Source organism: Anopheles maculipalpis, chromosome 3RL, assembly GCF_943734695.1.
Source record: "Anopheles maculipalpis chromosome 3RL, idAnoMacuDA_375_x, whole genome shotgun sequence".
In the NCBI taxonomy this organism is placed as follows: Eukaryota; Metazoa; Arthropoda; class Insecta; order Diptera; family Culicidae; genus Anopheles; species Anopheles maculipalpis.
Window position 1 is genome coordinate 40022061 of NC_064872.1, and position 19865 is coordinate 40041925.

The 19865-nt window shown below is 39.6% G+C and overlaps 2 protein-coding genes across 3 annotated transcripts in view; both read right to left on the reverse strand.

Annotated features, from left to right (window-relative positions):
• The window catches only part of LOC126565731 (protein brawnin), a 402985-nt gene that overhangs the window by 269149 nt on the left and 113971 nt on the right, over positions 1–19865 (reverse strand). The gene's annotated exons all lie outside the window — the stretch shown is intronic.
• LOC126563917 (netrin receptor UNC5B-like) overlaps positions 1–19865 on the reverse strand; it is a 37011-nt gene that overhangs the window by 12376 nt on the left and 4770 nt on the right. Inside the window, exons 4-8 of one of the 2 annotated variants that reach the window (XM_050220715.1) lie at positions 19332–19410; positions 18128–18298; positions 17882–17923; positions 17396–17641; positions 5676–5801 (exon numbers count right to left, since the gene is read on the reverse strand). In XM_050220715.1, the coding sequence (XP_050076672.1) occupies positions 5676–5801; positions 17396–17641; positions 17882–17923; positions 18128–18298; positions 19332–19410 (664 nt within the window). The remainder of the gene's footprint in view (positions 1–5675; positions 5802–17395; positions 17642–17881; positions 17924–18127; positions 18299–19331; positions 19411–19865) is intronic. The other variant, XM_050220717.1, reaches the window with a different exon arrangement.

A 19865-nucleotide genomic window follows, 5' to 3' on the forward strand; every position in this document is an offset into this window, starting at 1 on the left:
TCTACTAAAAGAAATACATTATATGATTTATTATTGATGCAAAAATAAACACCAATCGATCCATGTTATTTTCGTATCGAACTAAAATTTACTTCAAACTTATTAGCACTGTTTGCTAATGCTAGTGTTATTAAAGCTGTGCTGAGGTATTCGTTTGTATAATCGTTATTTGTCTTGCAAAAAAAAAAAGATAAATAAGTTCATGCTTTAAACGACATCTATCTGCTCTTGAATCGTTGAAATCAATTCAACCCTGCCGAGATTTTGAACACATTTCGGTGAAAAAGGATTAAAAGAAGATAAGCAGCACTAGCAGCTGCCACATCGACTAGTTTGAAAGTAAACTAAAATATAACATTTATTTTCGAGGTGAGAGAGAGTGAGAGATTGAATGTTTGCGACATCGATATCTGCCCCAAAACGTGTAAATACATCGTAAATATATCGCTGACAGATATCATTCACGTCGGTGTGACGTCGCGATGTCAGAATCAAACAACGACTTCCGCTGTTTTCGTGTCTGCGAAACGTATTTTTTCATCATAAATCATGTGCAGATGGAATTTAAAGCACTCCGCATTGACGGTTTTTGGGAAACGAAACGATTGTATTGTATTGGGGAGAAAAATTTTTCGTTACAGAAAAGTGTTTTTGGAGTTTTGTTCCGGTTGTTTGTTGGAATTAAGCTGTCATTAATCATATGTCTTCAACGGAGTTTTCCATAATTTATTACTTTAAATGGTTCTATAAAATGGTAGTGTTGAGCTAAGCTATTGTCTATTGAAGTTCATATTCGATGTAAAACTAATTTTATAAATGAATAAAAGTTGTCATGAAACGTTCCATGTTGCGACTGTTCCATGCCTGCTTCCATAAGGGAACTGAAATAATACTTCATGATACTCCCCAACAGTCAATTTGTATGTACGATTTGTAATCCTCAATCAGGGGTTCTGTAATCCGATTTTCGGATAGGAGTTGGTCATTAATTTCCCTTGAGATGAGCTTTATTTTTCAGATAAAAAATGTTTCACAGACAGCATTTTACTAGCTTTCATGAGAATAGAATTGCAAATTCTGACTTACGACGAGATTAAAAACGTAGATTTGTCCATGCAGGAAGCAAGTCCATGAAAGGTATTTCACTTGATAAAAATATATAATGCCTTCGCATATGCCATGGTAGAACAATGCCGCATACCATCGTTAACATGTACTCGCCTTGTTAGTCTTGTTATTTTTTCCAGTTTAATAGCATTACAACGGTACCTGTTACGGTAAAGTGAAGAGAAGAAATGCAGTTTTTGCATTTCTCTACCGATTACCATAAAAGATGCGCTGTTAACATGTGTGCAGTAAGGGTTACACTTTACCACCGCCTTCTTCAAGTCGTCAACCATTTATAAACTTACTCACATATCAGTAACATGATAGTACATCATTTTTTAGTCACAAAACCCGAACCACGTGTTGTGATCGTGGGGCGAAAATAGATTCGATTCGAAGTATTGGAAAGTTTTCGACAACTTTCAAATCATCATCAATCAATTTCCGTTACTCCTTAGGTACGAAGTGGTTCTCACATCGTAGGTGTTAAAGACATCGACCCAACATATGGGGGCTGGAGGATATGCTGCCAAGAATCTGGTCTCATAAATATGTCGCTATGCTGTACATGTCATACAATGTCATGCATACTGCTAACCCAGGTTGAACATTTCTATTAAGCAGGGGTGGGTAACCATTCAATCGTTGTCAACGTGACAAAACACACTACACACTCGCGGGATACAGTCTCCGATTAGGTGACTGAAAATCAAGGGGTCTAACTGGAAAGGTTAATTTCTTCATTTTGTGCTCACTTTTCACTCAGTGCAAGATGAGCACGAAGAAGTCATTGGGTAGGCGTAGAATGACTAATGAGCCATGAAAGAGTAAGGTCACGGTGTCATGGTTAGAATGAAGAGTCGAAAGACACTTTAAGAAGGTTGTGTTTGGTGAACCATTTTACATATTCGATAAAAGACAGCAACACTCGAAACAGAATTTTCCCTTTTTGCATTTTCGGCTGAGAAGGAGAGCAAGGTGTTGTGTGAAACCTTTTAAAAAAAAAGGAGTCGAAATAAAGAACTCACGTCGTAAATACATCGTTGACATTAATTTAACGTTAGAAATGAACCAAACCGCTAATGGATTTTAATCAATGGTGAGTAGTTAAGTGATGGTCAACTATGCTAATTTGTGCCGATAATTTTCAACTCAAGTCTTGCTGCCCATTTGCGCTAGCCTGTTTCGTGCGAAAGGACAAGTCTCTGTTGTTGTTAGTTTTATGGCATTTCACAGTTTGTCGCATGTTAGACACCTGGATGAAAACAAGTTGCGTTTTGGTTCTTTTTGATGCGGTTATATAAGACAACTTTAGAAAAATGTAAAAACGAGAAAGAAGCAAAGCAACGCTATCGTTTGCAGGGCTGAAACGATAGCATTGATTGAAGACGAATAATTAAACATGTGAGCATATAAATGATATGCTAGAATATGCAGAAATATGCAAATACTTAAGGCAAGAGTTTGTCTACATGCTTAACAGAACCTGTTTCGAGGATTATCTCGTGTAATTGAAAAGTGATTTCGATTTCAAATCCATATAATGCAAATCAATGAATGTGGAAGTATGAAGTGCAATGCGTGCTTGAGTTGACATTGGGTATTATAGAGAACTTTTCATTATATATTCATAGAGAGAATATGTTGCATTCTACGCTTCACGACTTGCGGCATGTTCGTTAGGCGTCGATCGTTGCCTTGAATACAAATCTAAAACTAAACGTTTGAACTCTAAATAATGATGCACGGCCGGCTTCTGCTTATTGAAATTAATATTTAATATTCAAGTGGTCGTTATTATTTATGCAAACAGCGTCTGACAAGAAAGTTTGATATATTGTGAACTTGAAAGATAGATTAATAAAAATCAATATCTTGGTGGGAAGTTTTTACATGGGATGTAGAAGCTGTTCAACGGGTGGGTTTCAAAGTGTGTCATGATTATTGAAAACTTTCATAGAACCTTTTTACAAGTTGTCAATTATCATATCTCTTTACATTTTTAAGTAATTCGATATCAAAATGAGTCAGTTCAATGTCAGATATTGGTTCTGAAATAACAGGGGCTTGTCAGAATTCTGTTTTGTGTGTTGACTTTACGAAAAGAAAAAAACATACACACGTCGTGTAAATAAATGCATTCAATGTGCAACAGCAAGCGGGTATGCTATTGAGCAATCATTCGTAAAACTAACTAACCGCGCCTCCGATAGACTTCCAGGCGATACCTATGCGCCTGGTGCATTCATTTACCCCATTTCTACAGCGTTCCTTCTAAGTCAGTGATGTCAAACTCAATTTGGCTTGCCGGGCCGGTTTGCTAACAAAAATGATCTTACGGGCCAACTCTAAAAATATCACTTCTGTGTTGCAAAACCTGCCTAACTATTTACTTTACATGCATCCAGCCTGGACATTTTTCGTGATTTTAAATAATAGTTACACACGGCATTTCTGCAGCTAGTAGTATGCATCGTTTGACGTACTCGCCTTCCGTGAATGGTTTTGATGATATAGCAATTTCATTTGCTATTACTTAATTAGCTTTTATTGCACTTTCACTATTTTGTTGTGGTTTGAGAAAAAAACATTGTTGTTTTTTTCAATTGCAACATCTCGTGCTGGTTCTTCAAGTTTTCCAAATTTATCCTTGTGATGCAAGTCATAATGCCGACAAAGATTCAACTCCTTCATTACCGCAATAGTTTTGCTATCCGGATCTATTCGGATACTAAACAAACAGGCCTATCATTTTGTTCTGTAAATAAGTAGGAACGTGTCCATTCGCTATTAAAAGCTCGACACTCGGTCGAGTTTTAACTTTGATCTCCGACGTTCACTTGTGCGACTTGTAGCGCCAAATCCAAGTCAGTTTTGGCTTCTGTACGTTCTATATTCCCAATGCTCTGTATTGTCGAGTTGGTTTCTTATCAGAAACCGATTCATGAGAAATCTCAAAGCAACAAATGTTACTTTTGAACACTAAAGAAAAAATACGAAATCAGTCGTAACGATATCCGAAAAAAAAGTAAGCCAGCTCCATTTTCGGGAAATTTGAAGCACAGAAGCAGCACATTATCAGCACATGTTTTTTGAGGCAAATACCATGGCTTTGGAGGGCTAAAACAGAATCGAACAGAACATTCAAGCTGCGTCGATTTAGGTTCTCGGAATAGATATCACACATGCTACGGTGAGAAATTCAACAGTTTTTTGGATTTTAAAAGGGATTCAAGAGCATGTTAGTTAAAAGAGTACACACAACAAATACAAATTAGTGTTCAATTTTCTCGGCTAAGATCTCGCGGGCCGTATGTTTGACATCTCTGCTCTAAGTGCTTCCAAACGTCAAGCGGACGGCCAGACACTACTAACCACTGCCTCAGCAGTTACAAATCTTTGGTTGGCTAAAAAAAGAACCGTTTAGCGCCCATAGCGTGAGCAAAACTAACGAAATGGCAGCGGCACAGTGTTGAAGGAAATATGTTTACAAACGAGTTTATGAGCGTTAGTTTTTAATGCAGTTCCATGTACGTCCTACTTGAGGTCGGATCTAGCGCTCGGTACATATCAAGTGGCAACAGAATTAAGTGTGCTAGAGTGTCTGTCAGTATCTTATGAGGTAGCATTCTTTTTTTTTTAAAGGGTGAGAACGAAACGTGAGAATTCTGTTTCATTTTGCAAAAATTAACTGACATTTCAATTGTGGAAAGAATGACAATTTTTTTTCTATTGATTACCATTTAACAGTTTCCTGAAGTCGTACATTAGTTTTACATTTTTAATACTAAAAGTAATGTTACGATCTACAACCTGAAGTTTTCAAATGATCAGAAATATGTATTTCATCACACACTCATCATTTTACCCTAAACGTTAACCTGCTTTACATTTTTACGCAACGCTTAACATAAACAACAAAGCGAACGGCCTTTTTCTTCTCAATCAGCATGTCCTGCAGGCACCTAGCTTCACGAAGGTTAGCAACGAGTATTGCTCAATCAATGATTTGCTGACCGTTGAAAACGATTGATTTGCAGTGGGTGAGATACCGCACAAATCTTGTACATCGTTAGGTACCGACGCAGTTCACGTCCAGCTGTTTTATGTGATGTTAGCATTAGACAGAGAATGCCTTTCTAACCAGCGAGGTAGTGAAATAAACCAGCCATCATCATTGCTTGATCAATTTTACTAACTGTTAGCCAGCCGAACGATATTTTGCAGACCTTTCACTTGGCATTCCCATCAATTAGCAAACCAACCCATTCTAACAGCAAACGATTGATTAATATGCGTAGCCAATGTCTGCATTTCTGCTAACTTTCCGGATGAGTCGCTCGGGATTGTTTGTAATTTTCTTCCAGAGCCGAAAAAAGTGAGCAGAATGTATCAATTTAAATGCCATTTGAAGTTGCACACTTTCACCGACTGAGTGGCATGCTTGTCAATTACGATTGGTCATTTTGACCGATGATTTGCTTTCCGTGGATGTACAGCAGAATGATGGAAAGAGAAGCAAACACACCAAGGGAAGTTGGTGCTGAGTTCATCTGCATCAGACTTACCTGAACGAGCCAAATTGTAAGCTGGAATGGTTTTCTTCCTTCGGATGAGTTTAAACACGGCAAAAAATATTCCTAGGCACAATGCGGCGATCAGGGTAACCCACAGGTACATGGACCAATTCGAATCTGCAAGGGAATAGAGAAAGGAAAAGCGTGTGGTATGAATATTAGTACGTTCTGTACTTATTAGGTTAAATGAATGCTTCACAAACAATCAAATAAAATAGAAGCAAGATTTATTTTTCACCTGGAATGGCTAAACTAAAAATATGTGCCACGCATACGAGAAGCAGCTCCAGCTGTCATTGTTTTGACTTTTAATTAATTACTCTCCGTTCTATTTCCTTTTATAAAAATGTTTCCTTTCCATGGAATACAGTGGTAACGGAATCGCACCCGGGGAACACCATCACTAGAAAAAGCCATTTTCTTTCCTCTGATGAAAGCTGTATGCGGAAAGTCGAGTCATAGCCAGAAGAGACAGTGAAAATGACCAGAAATAACGATCTATGCTGTTATTCTTTTATAGCACTATCGTATACGGGCAATTAAAATGGAGCCGAGATGGAGCTGGTATGGGAAAAGTTACTGGATTCAATAACTATCAACGGGGCAGTGTGTGACAACATTATGGTATCGTCATAAGAAGTTACTCCAAAGGAAATAAGCTGTCAGTGGAAACATGATCTATTTCCTTCCTAGAACATATTTCGATGTTAGGAGTAATTTTGCGCTTTTTTGTTCTTTTGAACTGATAGCTGTACTTCTCCTCTTCCTGTGGCAAACTACAAACTCTGCAGGTCTTGGCTTGTCGTTTTGGGCTACTTTAATTTTACTCCGCAGCAGAGGTTAGTCAGTTCTGGACACGGGGCAATAGTCTAGCTGAGATTTGATATTCGTTGCTGTCATGTGATAGACCGGCGCCGTCCTTAATCATTTAAAACGGAATTAATCCAGCTACATGTAGGTAGTGCATGAAATAAACATTGTGTGAGGTTGAAGAAAATAAAAACAAGTTTGTGAAATAATCGATTGGTTTAACACCTAACGATCCGTTTACGTAAAAAATAGGTCCAAAAATGAATTTCTTATCATCAGAAAAGAAACAAAACGCAAACGTTAATCGGTTTTTGATAACATGTTTTTGTATAGATTACTACACATCTGAACAGACAGATGGACAAATGGGCTACGTTTCGTTTAATAAACTGTGTGGTTTTGATTGACTACACGTTTCCGTAAAACGAAAAACTGAGTATTATGTCGTATTTTTAAATTTCGTAATGACAGCCAGGTTATATTCCTTAAAATTTAATCTTAAATCTAGCTTTACAATTAATCAATCTTATATCCTATTTTGAGGGTAGACATTTCTTTCTCCCTCAATTCAAGTGCACCTTATCCCGGGTGAGCTCGGTTGTGGATGTTGTTGCTGCCAGGTATGGTTCTAAAGTTGTCCTCTTTATGTCTGCCAAGGCATTGTCGCCGCTTTGGAGCAACTCTCCCAAGAAAACCCCCTTTGTTGCGGATAGCATTCCGCCAACAGTAAAGCCGCCAGCCACAATAACATGTCGTCCAAACCTAATTTAATTGGTTCAGTGATCTAATGTTGTCGCTGGCGACAGCAAAACGCAAGGTTCCGTCAACCACAATAACCCTGTAAGGTTACTGCAGAATCGAACCCAGACATCCCGCCAACGACAAGGTCGCGAGTTACGATCCTAGATCTCTCAAATAAATTTTTACCGATTCCTGATCTTCCTGATCCTTCCTGATTCTTCCGGGGATCTTCCGGATGCCCGAACGGCTGCTAAAAGTCCGGATCTTGTTGCATCGAACTCCACACATGACCAGAGGATGTGGTCAATGTCGTGGTATCCGTTGCTACAGCTACAAACCTTGGAGTCGGCGCTGCCTATACGTTGAAGATGTGCATTCATTGCATGATGGTTCGACATAAGTCTCGACATCATGCGAATAAATGAACGATCTACCGGGAGCCCGTGAAACCAGGGTCGCAGGGAAACTGTGGTGAGATATAGTGCAGGAACCTCCCGAGTTCGTCCTCATCCCACATGCTCTGTCAGCGGGCCATACACAGCTGTTGTGGGGTGAGAAGAAACTTGTGAGGGCGAATCGACCTCTCAAAAATACTGCCATCGGAGGCACCTCGTTTGGCCAAGGAGTCTGCATTTTTTATTGCCGGGGATCTCGCAATGAGCAGGCAGCCATATAAGCGATATTCGGAATGCTTTATTGAACAAAGAGCTTAGAATATTCGCTATGTTTTGTATAAAGTAGTCAGAGCTCTTTAATGCCTCGATGGATTTCAATGCTTCGACAGCGCTATTATGTTGTTTTAATCATAGAGAATAAGTTTTTGTGTTACAAGGTATGAAATGATCATTTTTTATATAGCAAGAGTTAATCATTCAACAGATGTAGAGTCAGCAACACTTTTGTTTATGCAATAGAAAACATTTAAGGATGGAGTTTAAAGAAATTTCGACGAATATGCTATAAGGTTGTGCGAATTTGTTACCTTTATAAGTTGAGCTATAACACTATAAATATTTCGTTGTCCATGTTTGATAAAATATTTTAAAAACTCATACACCAAACAGTGTTCGTCTCCGCGTGTCTAACTATCTATTGAGAAGCTGCGGGAGGGCACGATTCAGTAGAATATTGGCCAACACAAAAAGGGGGAACGCGACTATGCAACGCACTTAACCACGAAAATGGCTATAGCGATGATTTTGAGCATGTTTTATCAGATTCTTAAATCATCCAACGGTGGCGAGTGTGCACAAGTTGTGAAAGGTCGCTCACGGTGTGGCCCATCGTTGTCGATGGTATTTCTCTGCACGGACATTTGGAGGCTTGGCATTCGCGGTGCCGCATAGTTCTGAATCTACGCCGCGGTATTAGCCGTTCGAAGTCGGTCAATGTGCTCAGCTAGACAGTTTTCAACGGTAATAAACAATAATAGACTGTTACCTGTCTCGTTAATACCTGTGTCGATTGATTAAACGGTTGAGATTAAATTATTTCGCTGAAGGTTGGGTGCGCAAGTTTCGTGAAGCTCTACGCTCGGCGTTTCCACGGCTTTGCCTATAAACACACACACACACACACACCAGTACCGTTTGTTTCTCGTGGCCGTTCGCCGACAAACGCGCCCGGAGCTCGTAAATCAGCTGTTTCTTCTTACCATCGGGCATCGGGAGAATGATGTGTTCGCGTTTTGTTGAACAACCACCGATGGAGGTAATTTGGGCCCAGTTGGACGTCTTGAGACACAACAAAACAAGGAAACTGTGAAGAGCGGTGGTGGGGCTGTTAATCTGAAACGTGGAACAATTTTGGAAAATGCTGGAGACCTTACGACGAAACCTTAATCGATTCGGACCGGTCAATGATGAATGTGAATTAATAATAGGTTCCCCCAAACGCGATGGATAGAGGTTTTTCGGTTGTTTTGGTCATTGGTGGGTAGGTACAAACTGTTAACCGTTTGAGAATTAAAGCAACATTTTAAAGCAAATGGTGATGAATAAGCAGTGGTAATACAACAAGCATTTTAAGGTCGTTACATGACAATTTACAACCTCAAGCTGTGAGCAGAAAACTATAAAATTTGTTGTAAAAGCGTGAATGAAATTTGAATCTAATTTAGATCTTAAATGCTATGTTTTGTATGATTTTATACTAATAGTGTAGATTCGATAGATGGCTCTCCGTAATTTTGTTAAGTTCTGTTTCAAGTCGTAGGAAAGATGGGCAACCACAATAAAAACATCCAAGTTTATAGGTTGTTGAACATTTTATGAATTCAACACCACGTTTCGTGCCATCCAGAGCTGGGATGCGTTCACGTATAGGAAACGAAATTGGTTTAATTTTATTATGCATCACATTTTTAAGCTCGCCTGCTCGCTGATGGACATTCGTACATCAGTGCGTAAAATGTTATTGCTCGACTGCCCGAGCTTACGACAAGGATAAATTGCAACGGAACCACCGGACTAAGCCAAATATTGATAGGACAGCGATGTACATGATTGAAAACATAAACATACCCGCCTCTGATAACGCAATTATTGTCAAATGATGAGGGTTCAACGAAAGCCAGGACATAAATTGGCACAATGCCATAAATGTGTGTGCGTATGTGTTGCGACGTTCGCCGCAACGAACATGCTGAAGTCAAGCGGGGGTGGGGTTGATTTTACATCCAACTCAATTAAGGTTTGTCAATATTGGTATCATTCTGCACTGAACTCATTTACGCTTTTTAATGGATTTGTTGCAAGGAAGAGTACGTTGAACCGGCCTCAACATGATCGAGCATACGATAAATTAGGACAAGCGTCGGTCACTTTTAGCACAGAGTTCAGCGAGATAGTGTGAGAGAGGTGACCATCGGGTGAAAATGCAATCGCCGAAAAGCGCTAGTAGCTTTCGGCCGCTAGTGGTAAACATCAATGATCTGGGTGGGCTTGTTTTCCACCTGTATTGGTAAATGCAATCATGAACACTCGACCAAACATAATAACGTTATTGATATTGATGATCCATTCGGTAAATGACAGTGACAGATGCATCATGGAAAGTCGCTGCGGCAGAATAGCATTTCAAATTTGTCCCAAAACCATGTTCATCAATGATATCAATTATTTGCAAAATTAATTTAAGATACAAAGTTCGATCGATGCAAATTTGAAGGAATTACATCAATTATATTATAGTTCCAATGCATAAAGCAAAACATAGAGAAAGAAAAAAGAAATAAAGAATGAATTATGTTCAAATAAGTTTAATAAAATTTCAATATTAAGCTACGAATATATAAACATTCAACATTTTTAGACGATGCACATGACAAAGTTTTAAGCATGTTCTGTGGTGTCGCAGATGACTATGATAATGCTGCCGAAAATCAAAGGAACGTTGCTCAAGTATCGTGACATCAAAACGACACGTGCGCAACGCAAGTCAACCATGGTCGATGTCTGCATAATTCCCGCCAAGGCGGGTTGATATTTTATGCTAGAAAATTACAACCAGCACAAATTACACGAGTCAGATACAAAGAGCGAGCATGAGATAAAATACTTCCTTGATGTTTGGGAAAATGCAATCAGAGTGTGGCAACCCTAATTACATCTAGTATATAATTTAACTGTTCTTCTGTTGGCTTTGAATTGGCGGTTACGTTCAGTTGCAATCTCCATTTATATCTAATCTTGTGTTGTTCGGCGCATTAGTGTACCTTATTTCGCTGTTCAAAAAACATCTATTGACAAAAGTGATTTGTTATGGACAAGAGTGGACTTATTTTCTGAATTTTGTGTGCTACTATTATGGTATAACACATTTCTGTTTAATTTTGTACAACAGCGCTAGTCAAATTTGTCATGGTACGTTGTTTTAATAAATGGCAATAAACCCAGCTTTTTGGCTGGCACTGTCATTGTACTCTACAAAATGGGTCGCCTGAACAGATCTGGGCATTATGCTGTTTTGGTCATTCGATATGCAGCTTATCTGCAACATAAACCAACAACCGTTTGAAGCCTTTTTGGATAATCGTAATTTTTATGGAGTGTTATATGAGTTGTTTCATAAACGGCTACAAAGTAGAAAGTCGTCCAACATTTTCTGGCGAGCATAAACATTCGAAATCGAATACACCCACCATTGTGCTTGTTAAGTTATGCAGTATCTTAAATTTCGATACATTCGTTGATATCGCGATGAAGCGTGAGCATAAACATCAATAAAACTTCACTTAATGTGTCAGTGTGGGGTTCGGCTGTTTGGTAAAGTGAATTGGACGTAAATTTTGTGTCCAAAAAGGAATAAAACCCTCGTCCTATTAAAACCGAAACTGCCGAGAGCTGCGTGGTCAGTGAATGGAAACAGTTTGATCGGTGTGAAGTATCTAAACGATGCAAATAGTATAATTAATCATGTGTTCAAACAAGCTAGGCTTAGCGGCTGCATTTGTCGTACCCCAGAACATATCGGATTACAACAGTCGTTGGGAATTTAGAGCAGATTATGCTGGCACAGTCGCTTGTCTGTTAACAAACTTAGAAAGGCTGAAAAATGTGTGTAAACTGTGACAAAATTGTTGCCATAATGACAACAAAATTACATATAGTATGCAGTGATTCAACTGAATTACTCATATAATAATAAATAAATGAAATTGTTATTTGCTAGTAAGCTGCTAGTAAAAATATGTGAAGCAAACGATGTGATCAAAACAAATAGACTAAAGCTATTTGTGGTTCCTGTCAGGAACAACTGTAAATCCGTTTTACAAATTCCTCCACTAAACCTCAAACTGGAAACAACTTATAGAAAATATTTACTGTCGCTTAGTGATTACGAGCTACGATTAAGACAAAAAAGAAACAAAACTCGGCCCTTAACGTCTCGGTAAAGTAGGTTTGGATGCAACTATAGTTCGAAATAGCTAAGCTTCCCACGTACGATCCAATCAAGTTTGTAAGCAACCTGCTCGAAACGGTGTCAATCGTAATTGGTGAATAGTGGGCGTATCTGCGACGGTGGATTAGGTTAATTAAAATTATGGAAATTTATTCTCATTTCCCTACGAGCTGCTGCTGAACTCCTCCGCTGATTGCATCCAATCGGTATGACGGTTCGTATGGCTCTTACGCGCTGGAACGATGCAGCAGGCGATTCACCTTCACCACAGTAGCGTGTTTTGAACCGAGTCTAATCAGCACAGAATCGCTCGATTTCATTCCCGATTGACTGGATCCGGATCGGACACCATCCGCAACTGGGCATAAAAACGGGAGCATGCTAGATGAGTGAAGACCATGATCGTGTCAGCTAACACACGGGAACTACAACGTCGTGGAATTTAAGTAGCATCACATCTGTATGCTGCATCCAGTGGGAGAAAAGTTAATTTATAGCTTCCCGTTTGGACACATAAAACTGACACAGCATCAACTTTTAACGATAATGAATGCAGTATGCCAGGTGTTGACTAATGTGCATATGATCGACGGTGCAACGAAATGTTACCGAGTACCGTTTTGAGAAGATGTATGAAGTTTTGTGGTCCCATAGGTAAGAAAATACCACGGAAGGAAAAGTCATCGGAAAAGTAGCTTCTTTCGAATCGTGTGACAAATGGAACTGTTTAATTCACTTGCATCGGTGTATCAGTAGTAATGCACATTTTGGACATGCAATAGTAGATGTCGATTGGTTCGGCAATAGTCTGTGGCGACACTAATGGGAATTCGTTGTCGTAATTTGGCTTCCAGCTCGTTGGACATTTTGGAGGGCCAATGTTCGCTGTCAGTCTACTGATGGGTTGTAGATAAGATAAGTCTCCATCTGGTATTTTGCGTCCTTTCTCTGCGTACAATCTTCGGTAGGTCTCTTCTTCGCATATCAATGTGGATTCGCCCTTTCTGGCTGTTATCTGCACCGACCAAATGGGCGAGCATCATCAACGAAAAAGTTGAAGGCATACGGCCGCCATTAATGGTATGGTTGATAGTTTAGTTTGATGAAAATGTTATCATTTTATGATAATCGTTGGTCTTCCATATTGCGCACGTTTATGAAACATATCAAATGGTGTCATTCGAGATAGCAGCGGAAAGGGTCAACCAAGGGCCAGCATTTGCCAGTTTGTGTACGAAAACCCATCACTTTGTTAGATATATTAGGTTCCTAGAGCAGTTAAGCTTATGGTTAGAAACTAGCTTAATGTATGCACAGTTGTTCCACAACAGAGTTAGTTCATTACTAGAATTGTTTAGTTGTGAATGTTTCAATCGAAATGTGTAAATTGTATGAATTATTCTTGAGCTCACAATTAAATGGTTAGCTAACGAATGAGTTGAATATTAGAACAGTATGCCATTGGAGAAGGCGAAACGAAAGTTTTTCAATAAATGACAATGACGCAGAAGCACACATTTTTTCCGACTTCTCAGTGAAGTGTTGTACAGATCGATGTTCTGTGAGGAATGTTCAACCATGCATTTTTTTTTACCCGAAGACTAGAATTTTCTTTGTTCCTCATGGCACTGCTATGCTAGTGACATTGATGAACGCTTGACTTCCACGAAGACACTTCATCATCAATTTCTTCTCGTTGAAATTTCACCGATAATTAATGATGTCGTCTCGGTTGACGACATACGAACAAGAGAAATAGACATCTTCCGCTGTTAGCGGTTTCCAATGTAGCGATGATGGAGTGGAAAACGAATTCTAAACTTAGCTGTGCTCAAAACATCGATCGGGGAAAGTTTTGTGTGTAAATCATCGTCAGCAATTAATGTTTGTGGACGTTCTGTTTTCGCTCCTACGCTCATCATTTCGTTCAAATTTGTTTTTCGTAGTGTCCGGTTTCGTGCTGGATTAGTTTACGGTGGATAATGGCAGTTTGAAGTAAAACTATTTTCAAGAAAAAAAAGCGATCTTTGTTTTGACTGCAGGAGATGCAGGAGACATAGTAACATTTCCGATGCAATGACTGTTCCGATGCACATCCAATTTCTTGTAATGATTCGAAGGTTTTCCCTTCGTTTCAGTAAGCTTGTTAGAGTGACTTGAAATGATCAGCATGCGTCTTGTTAACCAGCTGCTCAGCTCAACTGCTACTTGCCGGGTGTGTTTGTTTATTATTTCCACTTTATGTATGTTTTGAATGTGAGTGCTGCACTTCTTCCATCAATCATGGTGTCGAAGTTATGGAACTAAAGGATTAGTTTATGGATTGTAGCACGTAATTGAGTATGATTTTTTTCTGGGGCGATCCAGTGGAAGAAGCAATCTTGGTCATTCCTCCATAATGAGGACTGACTATTCAACTACGTGGTATCAGTAAAACTCGATTTGATTTGATTTAAAATGATAAAAATAAAGATTTAAAATGTTTACGGGTTGGGTTACAGCTTCACTCGCTAATATACGTCTCGAAATCTCATCAAATTTGGGTTCAATCCTCGATGGGACCGTGCAGAACGGACGAGTAACTCAAGCCACAAATAGTTAATTACCGCCATCATAGGATAACACCGACAAAGGTTGCCTGGTGCCGGCTAAGAAGCAGATGACGATATCTGCTTCGTTTCCAGTTCTTGACCATGTGTACTCCGAAAGTTTCTTAAATTGAATTTATATCTTACACCATATGATGCCTGCCAAGTAATGCACTTACGAATGGCAGGTTGATCGAGCATCTGGTGTTTTCTCCACACGCAAAGCATTGTAACCGGCAACATCAAAGTGGGGAGATCAGTCGTACCCCATTTTAAGCCGTCTTTAGAACATTGATGCATACCAGATACAACAATGTACCGACATTATGCTGCAATATGTAAGTGGATATGGACGATATGGCGCCACCAAAGTTATGAGGGGTGAAGTGAACCGAATGGAGCACTAGAAGTTCAAACTAAGCTACTCCAAAGTTGGTCGGGCACTTTGTTGTGTGCTATAGTTTTGGGTACGAGAATGAGTTGAGTTGGAAAATCGAATTTGAGCGTAGTTCGATACGGTTTCCCGGTCAATAAAGATACTCATTTTCACGTCGTTCGGAGTTTTATCGAACACTTCTTAGCATAGGAGATGTAGAAAAGGCGTAAGATTGTTTAGTTACGATCCACTGATGTACTACTGATTTCGAACAAAAACCTGTAGTAGATAAATATTTAATAATTTACAAGTATTTTTTCGTTGTGAGCCTGATTGTACTGTACTTTTGCTGATTAAGATGTAGGATTCAAGGAGTTTATCATGTTTTAAAATATTTTAGAGCCGTTGTCGGTAGCGAGGATGTCCGCACCAATGCTAGTGTCACGGTTTAATGCATTACCAAATGTAGGCTACAGAAAACACGTAACATTTATCATCACAAAGGCTCAACAAACACTTGCGACCGGCAGAATACCAAGCACAAAATATGTGCTATCTTGCATGATTTGTCTTACTGCAGGTTTTATAGCTCCCGTTGCCTTAGTTTCGTTGCGTTGTTGTCTTACGTCCTTGTGCAAATACGTTAACCAAATTTATGATTCCATTACCGATAAAAAATTACCGTCATTCACGCACCGAAAAAACGCGTTGATCTATCCTTTATCAAATAGGACAAGGATCGACAATGTGCTGACGGAAATGGCGTACCGAAGCTGCTTCTGTTCGCATCATTAATTATATTTCACCCTCTGTCGGTGGCGTTATTTTCACGTGGACTTTTCCACTGAAGATGATGGGCTGTTAATTTGGCATAATGAATCACGGATGGAAATCCATAAATGGTGTCTTCCGTAGAGTGGCTAGGCGAGAGACACGCGTTGGGAAAAGTGTCCGAGTGGGCGAGCGCAAAGTAAATACGCCAATGAAATAATCTCTAATCCTTTGCCGTGTTGTGTCCTTAGTCAATGTTGTCCTTACGTACTACCGTACCATAGTAGTTTATTCTCGAAAGTTTTTCAAATTCTTCTTCAATATATCAATTGCTTAAAGCACACCCAGAGTGTTTAATTTTTTCCTTGTTCTGCGTGATCTGGGCGGCATGCTGGGCGAGAAAATTGAATTATGATAGACCTGGGTTAACATGATTTATGTCGTACCTTTTCCAGGATTTATGTTGTGCTGTAGTGCCGACGCATCGTGAAACCTTCGGCAAATGTATCCTGCTGCGTCCTTTAAATATAATTGAAAGTGCCTGAGCCGGCTACTTGAGGTGACTTTGGTTTTTGGCACTTGGCAGCAAAAGGTGCTAAAAATGTACTTTCTTCCCCTTTCCAGATATACCGACGTATCAGCCACTTGAAAATTGTTTGTGCCATCGGTTTAGCTTGTTTTTTCAAGCGTTGTTTCATTAAAGAGAGAACGCGCAAGATACGCTTTTTTTTTTTTGAAATGTCCTTTCTGACCGTATTTTGCAGATGTCATCCCAATCCTAACAATCTGAATCGTGACATTTCCCTTCTTTCGTATCTTGCCTTCAAATCATTTTTAGCAACGACAATGTATTTGATAATCTCATTAGCGAGTCCGACAGCCGGGGATGTGCAGTCTTGCCGGAGGTATGCTTCGTAGAATATGAGGAATTGTCGTAGGAGATGTCTTTTTTTTGCGTTGTTTTGCTTTTTTTTCACGTCCAGATTTTCGTTCGTTAAGGATCAGCCTTCTCGAATAACAGCATTGCAAAGGAGGTTAAAGCAACGGTATGAATAAAATTTTAGCTGCGCACCGAGTGCACGATGCTTATGTTGACCAGAGAAGTCATTCAACGGTATTCTCAAAACAATGGAAAGACAGACTGGTTGATTAATTATTTACGATAAAAATTAAATTTTAATCAAATGGTCAAGCAGATTTTCACGTAAATTAATAACAGGAAAGTGATGTGGATTTTAATTATGATCTTTGCTTGCATAAATAATGTACTATAAAAAATTACTTTGACACTTAGATTGGGGGCGGCCCGGTTGTATAGGGGACATCGGCGCCGGTCTTCAAACAGCAGTACCGAGGGGTTTAAATTCCAACTGGACCGTCCCTCCGTAGTGAGGCCTGACTAACCAACTACGTGGTATCGGCAGTCTAGTAAGCCATTTCGATGGCCGGCATGACCTTAGAGGTCGTTAAGCCAAGAAGAAGAAGATACTTAGATTATGGAACAGTGAATAGTTGACACTCACCTTGTGCCGTGTAGTTACACATCCCACCGGTGCATTTGATGGATTGTTGACTTTTTCCAACGCAGCTTACGATGGAACCACTATCGATAGCGAATGCTTGGGCAGAGGAACTGTTAGCAACCAAGGCGGCCGTGGCTACTGTTATACTTCCGCTTGAAGACGAGCTACTGATACACGATCGCTGCCGAATCTGGGTGCAGTCTGGGCCGCACTCACTCCACTCGGACCAGCTTGACCAGCGACCGGCTGTAAATGGATGATGAAAATTACTATAGCGTAAGATGGACAATCATATGTAATTGTTACAAGAAATTCACAATTAACAACTGCTTGATGATAATCACATATAAGAGAATGCAAACATGCGAAGATTAAGAAATTTAAGTTACAGTATATTTGAACAAAATTCATGACAGCAATCATTGCTTAATGGTCATGCAATACAGAGTATGAATAAAAGACATAAGTCTGGATTGATGATCTTACCACTTAGATGATATCCATTAGGATTCACAATTTGGAGACCGTCTACTCAATGTGGGTAATTGGGATGTAAATATGGATTGGTGATAGTTATAACAAGAATAAGTTAATGAATGAAATAATGTAGTGTAACAGTGTCTCAAATTTCAACTAACAAATTCTCGAATGAAATCATGTAAACAAAAAAGATAAATAGCTGAAAGCTAATGGAACAATAACATTTCGATTAAGGCATTATTATCGACTTACCAGAGCAAGGAAGACAATCAGGAGTGGACTCTGTGCTCGCACCTTTGCACGGTGCTCCGTTGTTTATTGGTACAGGACTATTGCAAACACGAGTACGTTTTTGGCCTTGTTTGGCATGACCGGGACATTTGCAGTCCGTCCACGAGCTCCATTGGCTCCAGCCTCCATCAACTTTGACACGTAGAAAAAATAAACAGACATGGTTATATGGTTACAATGATAATATGATACGTTCACGGCCCTATTATTTTAAGCTCGAAGGGCATGTTAAATATCTGTTAAACTACAACTGATCTAGAGTGTTTCTTCTATTTTAATTGTATTTAACTTTCTGCGCAGCTTCCGAACGAACCTCCCAACAAATTTGCCCTCAATCTGTAACACCTACTATTGCACCGAGAAAATCAATACAGAGAGCCTAGGTATCTAGAGAAACTCTCATGACGTTTGCAGGGGAAATGTTTAAATTTATTCCTTCACAAGTTAGGGATATTCCGGAGACAATGAGATTCTGATGATGGAATAATGACATGTTTGATGTCAAGTATCTCACGCACTAACAGCATCCTGCGTTTTGCACCGTGGGAAGGCTTTCCACACTCGCATAATTTTCGGTAGCTATATTTACCGCTCGGCAGGAAGAAATTTATGCAGATCAATCATCAGCACATACAAATAACCCACATTTTTCTGCGCATCTATACTTCGTCGGTCGTCGATTGTCGTCGGCTCCGAGGACTCCCACAGGCGAGTCGGTGAGAGTGGTACAAACACCGGGTGTCTCTCAGAATTAAGTAACATAATTTAGTCTTGGAATTTCAAAAATATTCCCAGAAGAATTCTCGCCTGTCAGTTTGAGTGACGTGTGTCCATTAAGGGGCCCTTTAAAGAGCAGCTCTGTGCAGTAAACGCAAAAGGCTGAAACAAATTGTAGGGGTGCATAATTTTGAACAAGACAACCAAATGAAGTTAGAATTGACAAGGACTGCCTCCTGAACGCTGTATAAGGACACAAAGCCTGGGAAGAACAGTTGACCTGTTTCTTGGCGTTAAGATGTTTCAATACTGAGCACCCTTAAAACTTAAGGGTCCTGTAGGGAATATCCTCTTCTGTATCTCTTTGTATCGTTTTTCTAACAAAAATGACCAGATGACAAATAGGTGGAGTTGGTTGGTTGAATAACCGAGTGAGGGAAACACTTACCGTAGACGGTGATTGGAACTGGTTCAGATACGCGCTTACCGACGATGTTCTCCGCAACACATGTATAATTGGCCATGTCCTGAGGAAGGTAACAAAAGACGAAACAAATGAAGAGTCAGCAAAGATGAGCAGCTACATGAGGATGAATGAGAAATGGGAAAGATGCGTAAGAAATGATCAGCAGCCCAGCGGAGCAACAGCCATCGTATTGTTGCTTTTGATATGGGTTGAGCAATAAGAAAGAATAGAAATTTGAGTATAAATTTAAGAATGATGCCAGCTGTACCGCCTCCATCGGTTATAAAAAATGCATCAGTCACTGTTAGCATTAAAAAAAAAATACAAAAATATCATTTGAACGATGTAACAAAGACCGGTAACGGATATCTCTTTGGGCGTTCCTTTCCTTTGAAAGGCCATTAGACCACAAAACACTGTTTTCTGGTCGGCCCCCGTTCAGTCATTCGACGAGAATCGTCAGATTTGGTCTACGGATGAATGGCTGTATCCGTATTTCTGCCACAAATGAAGGCG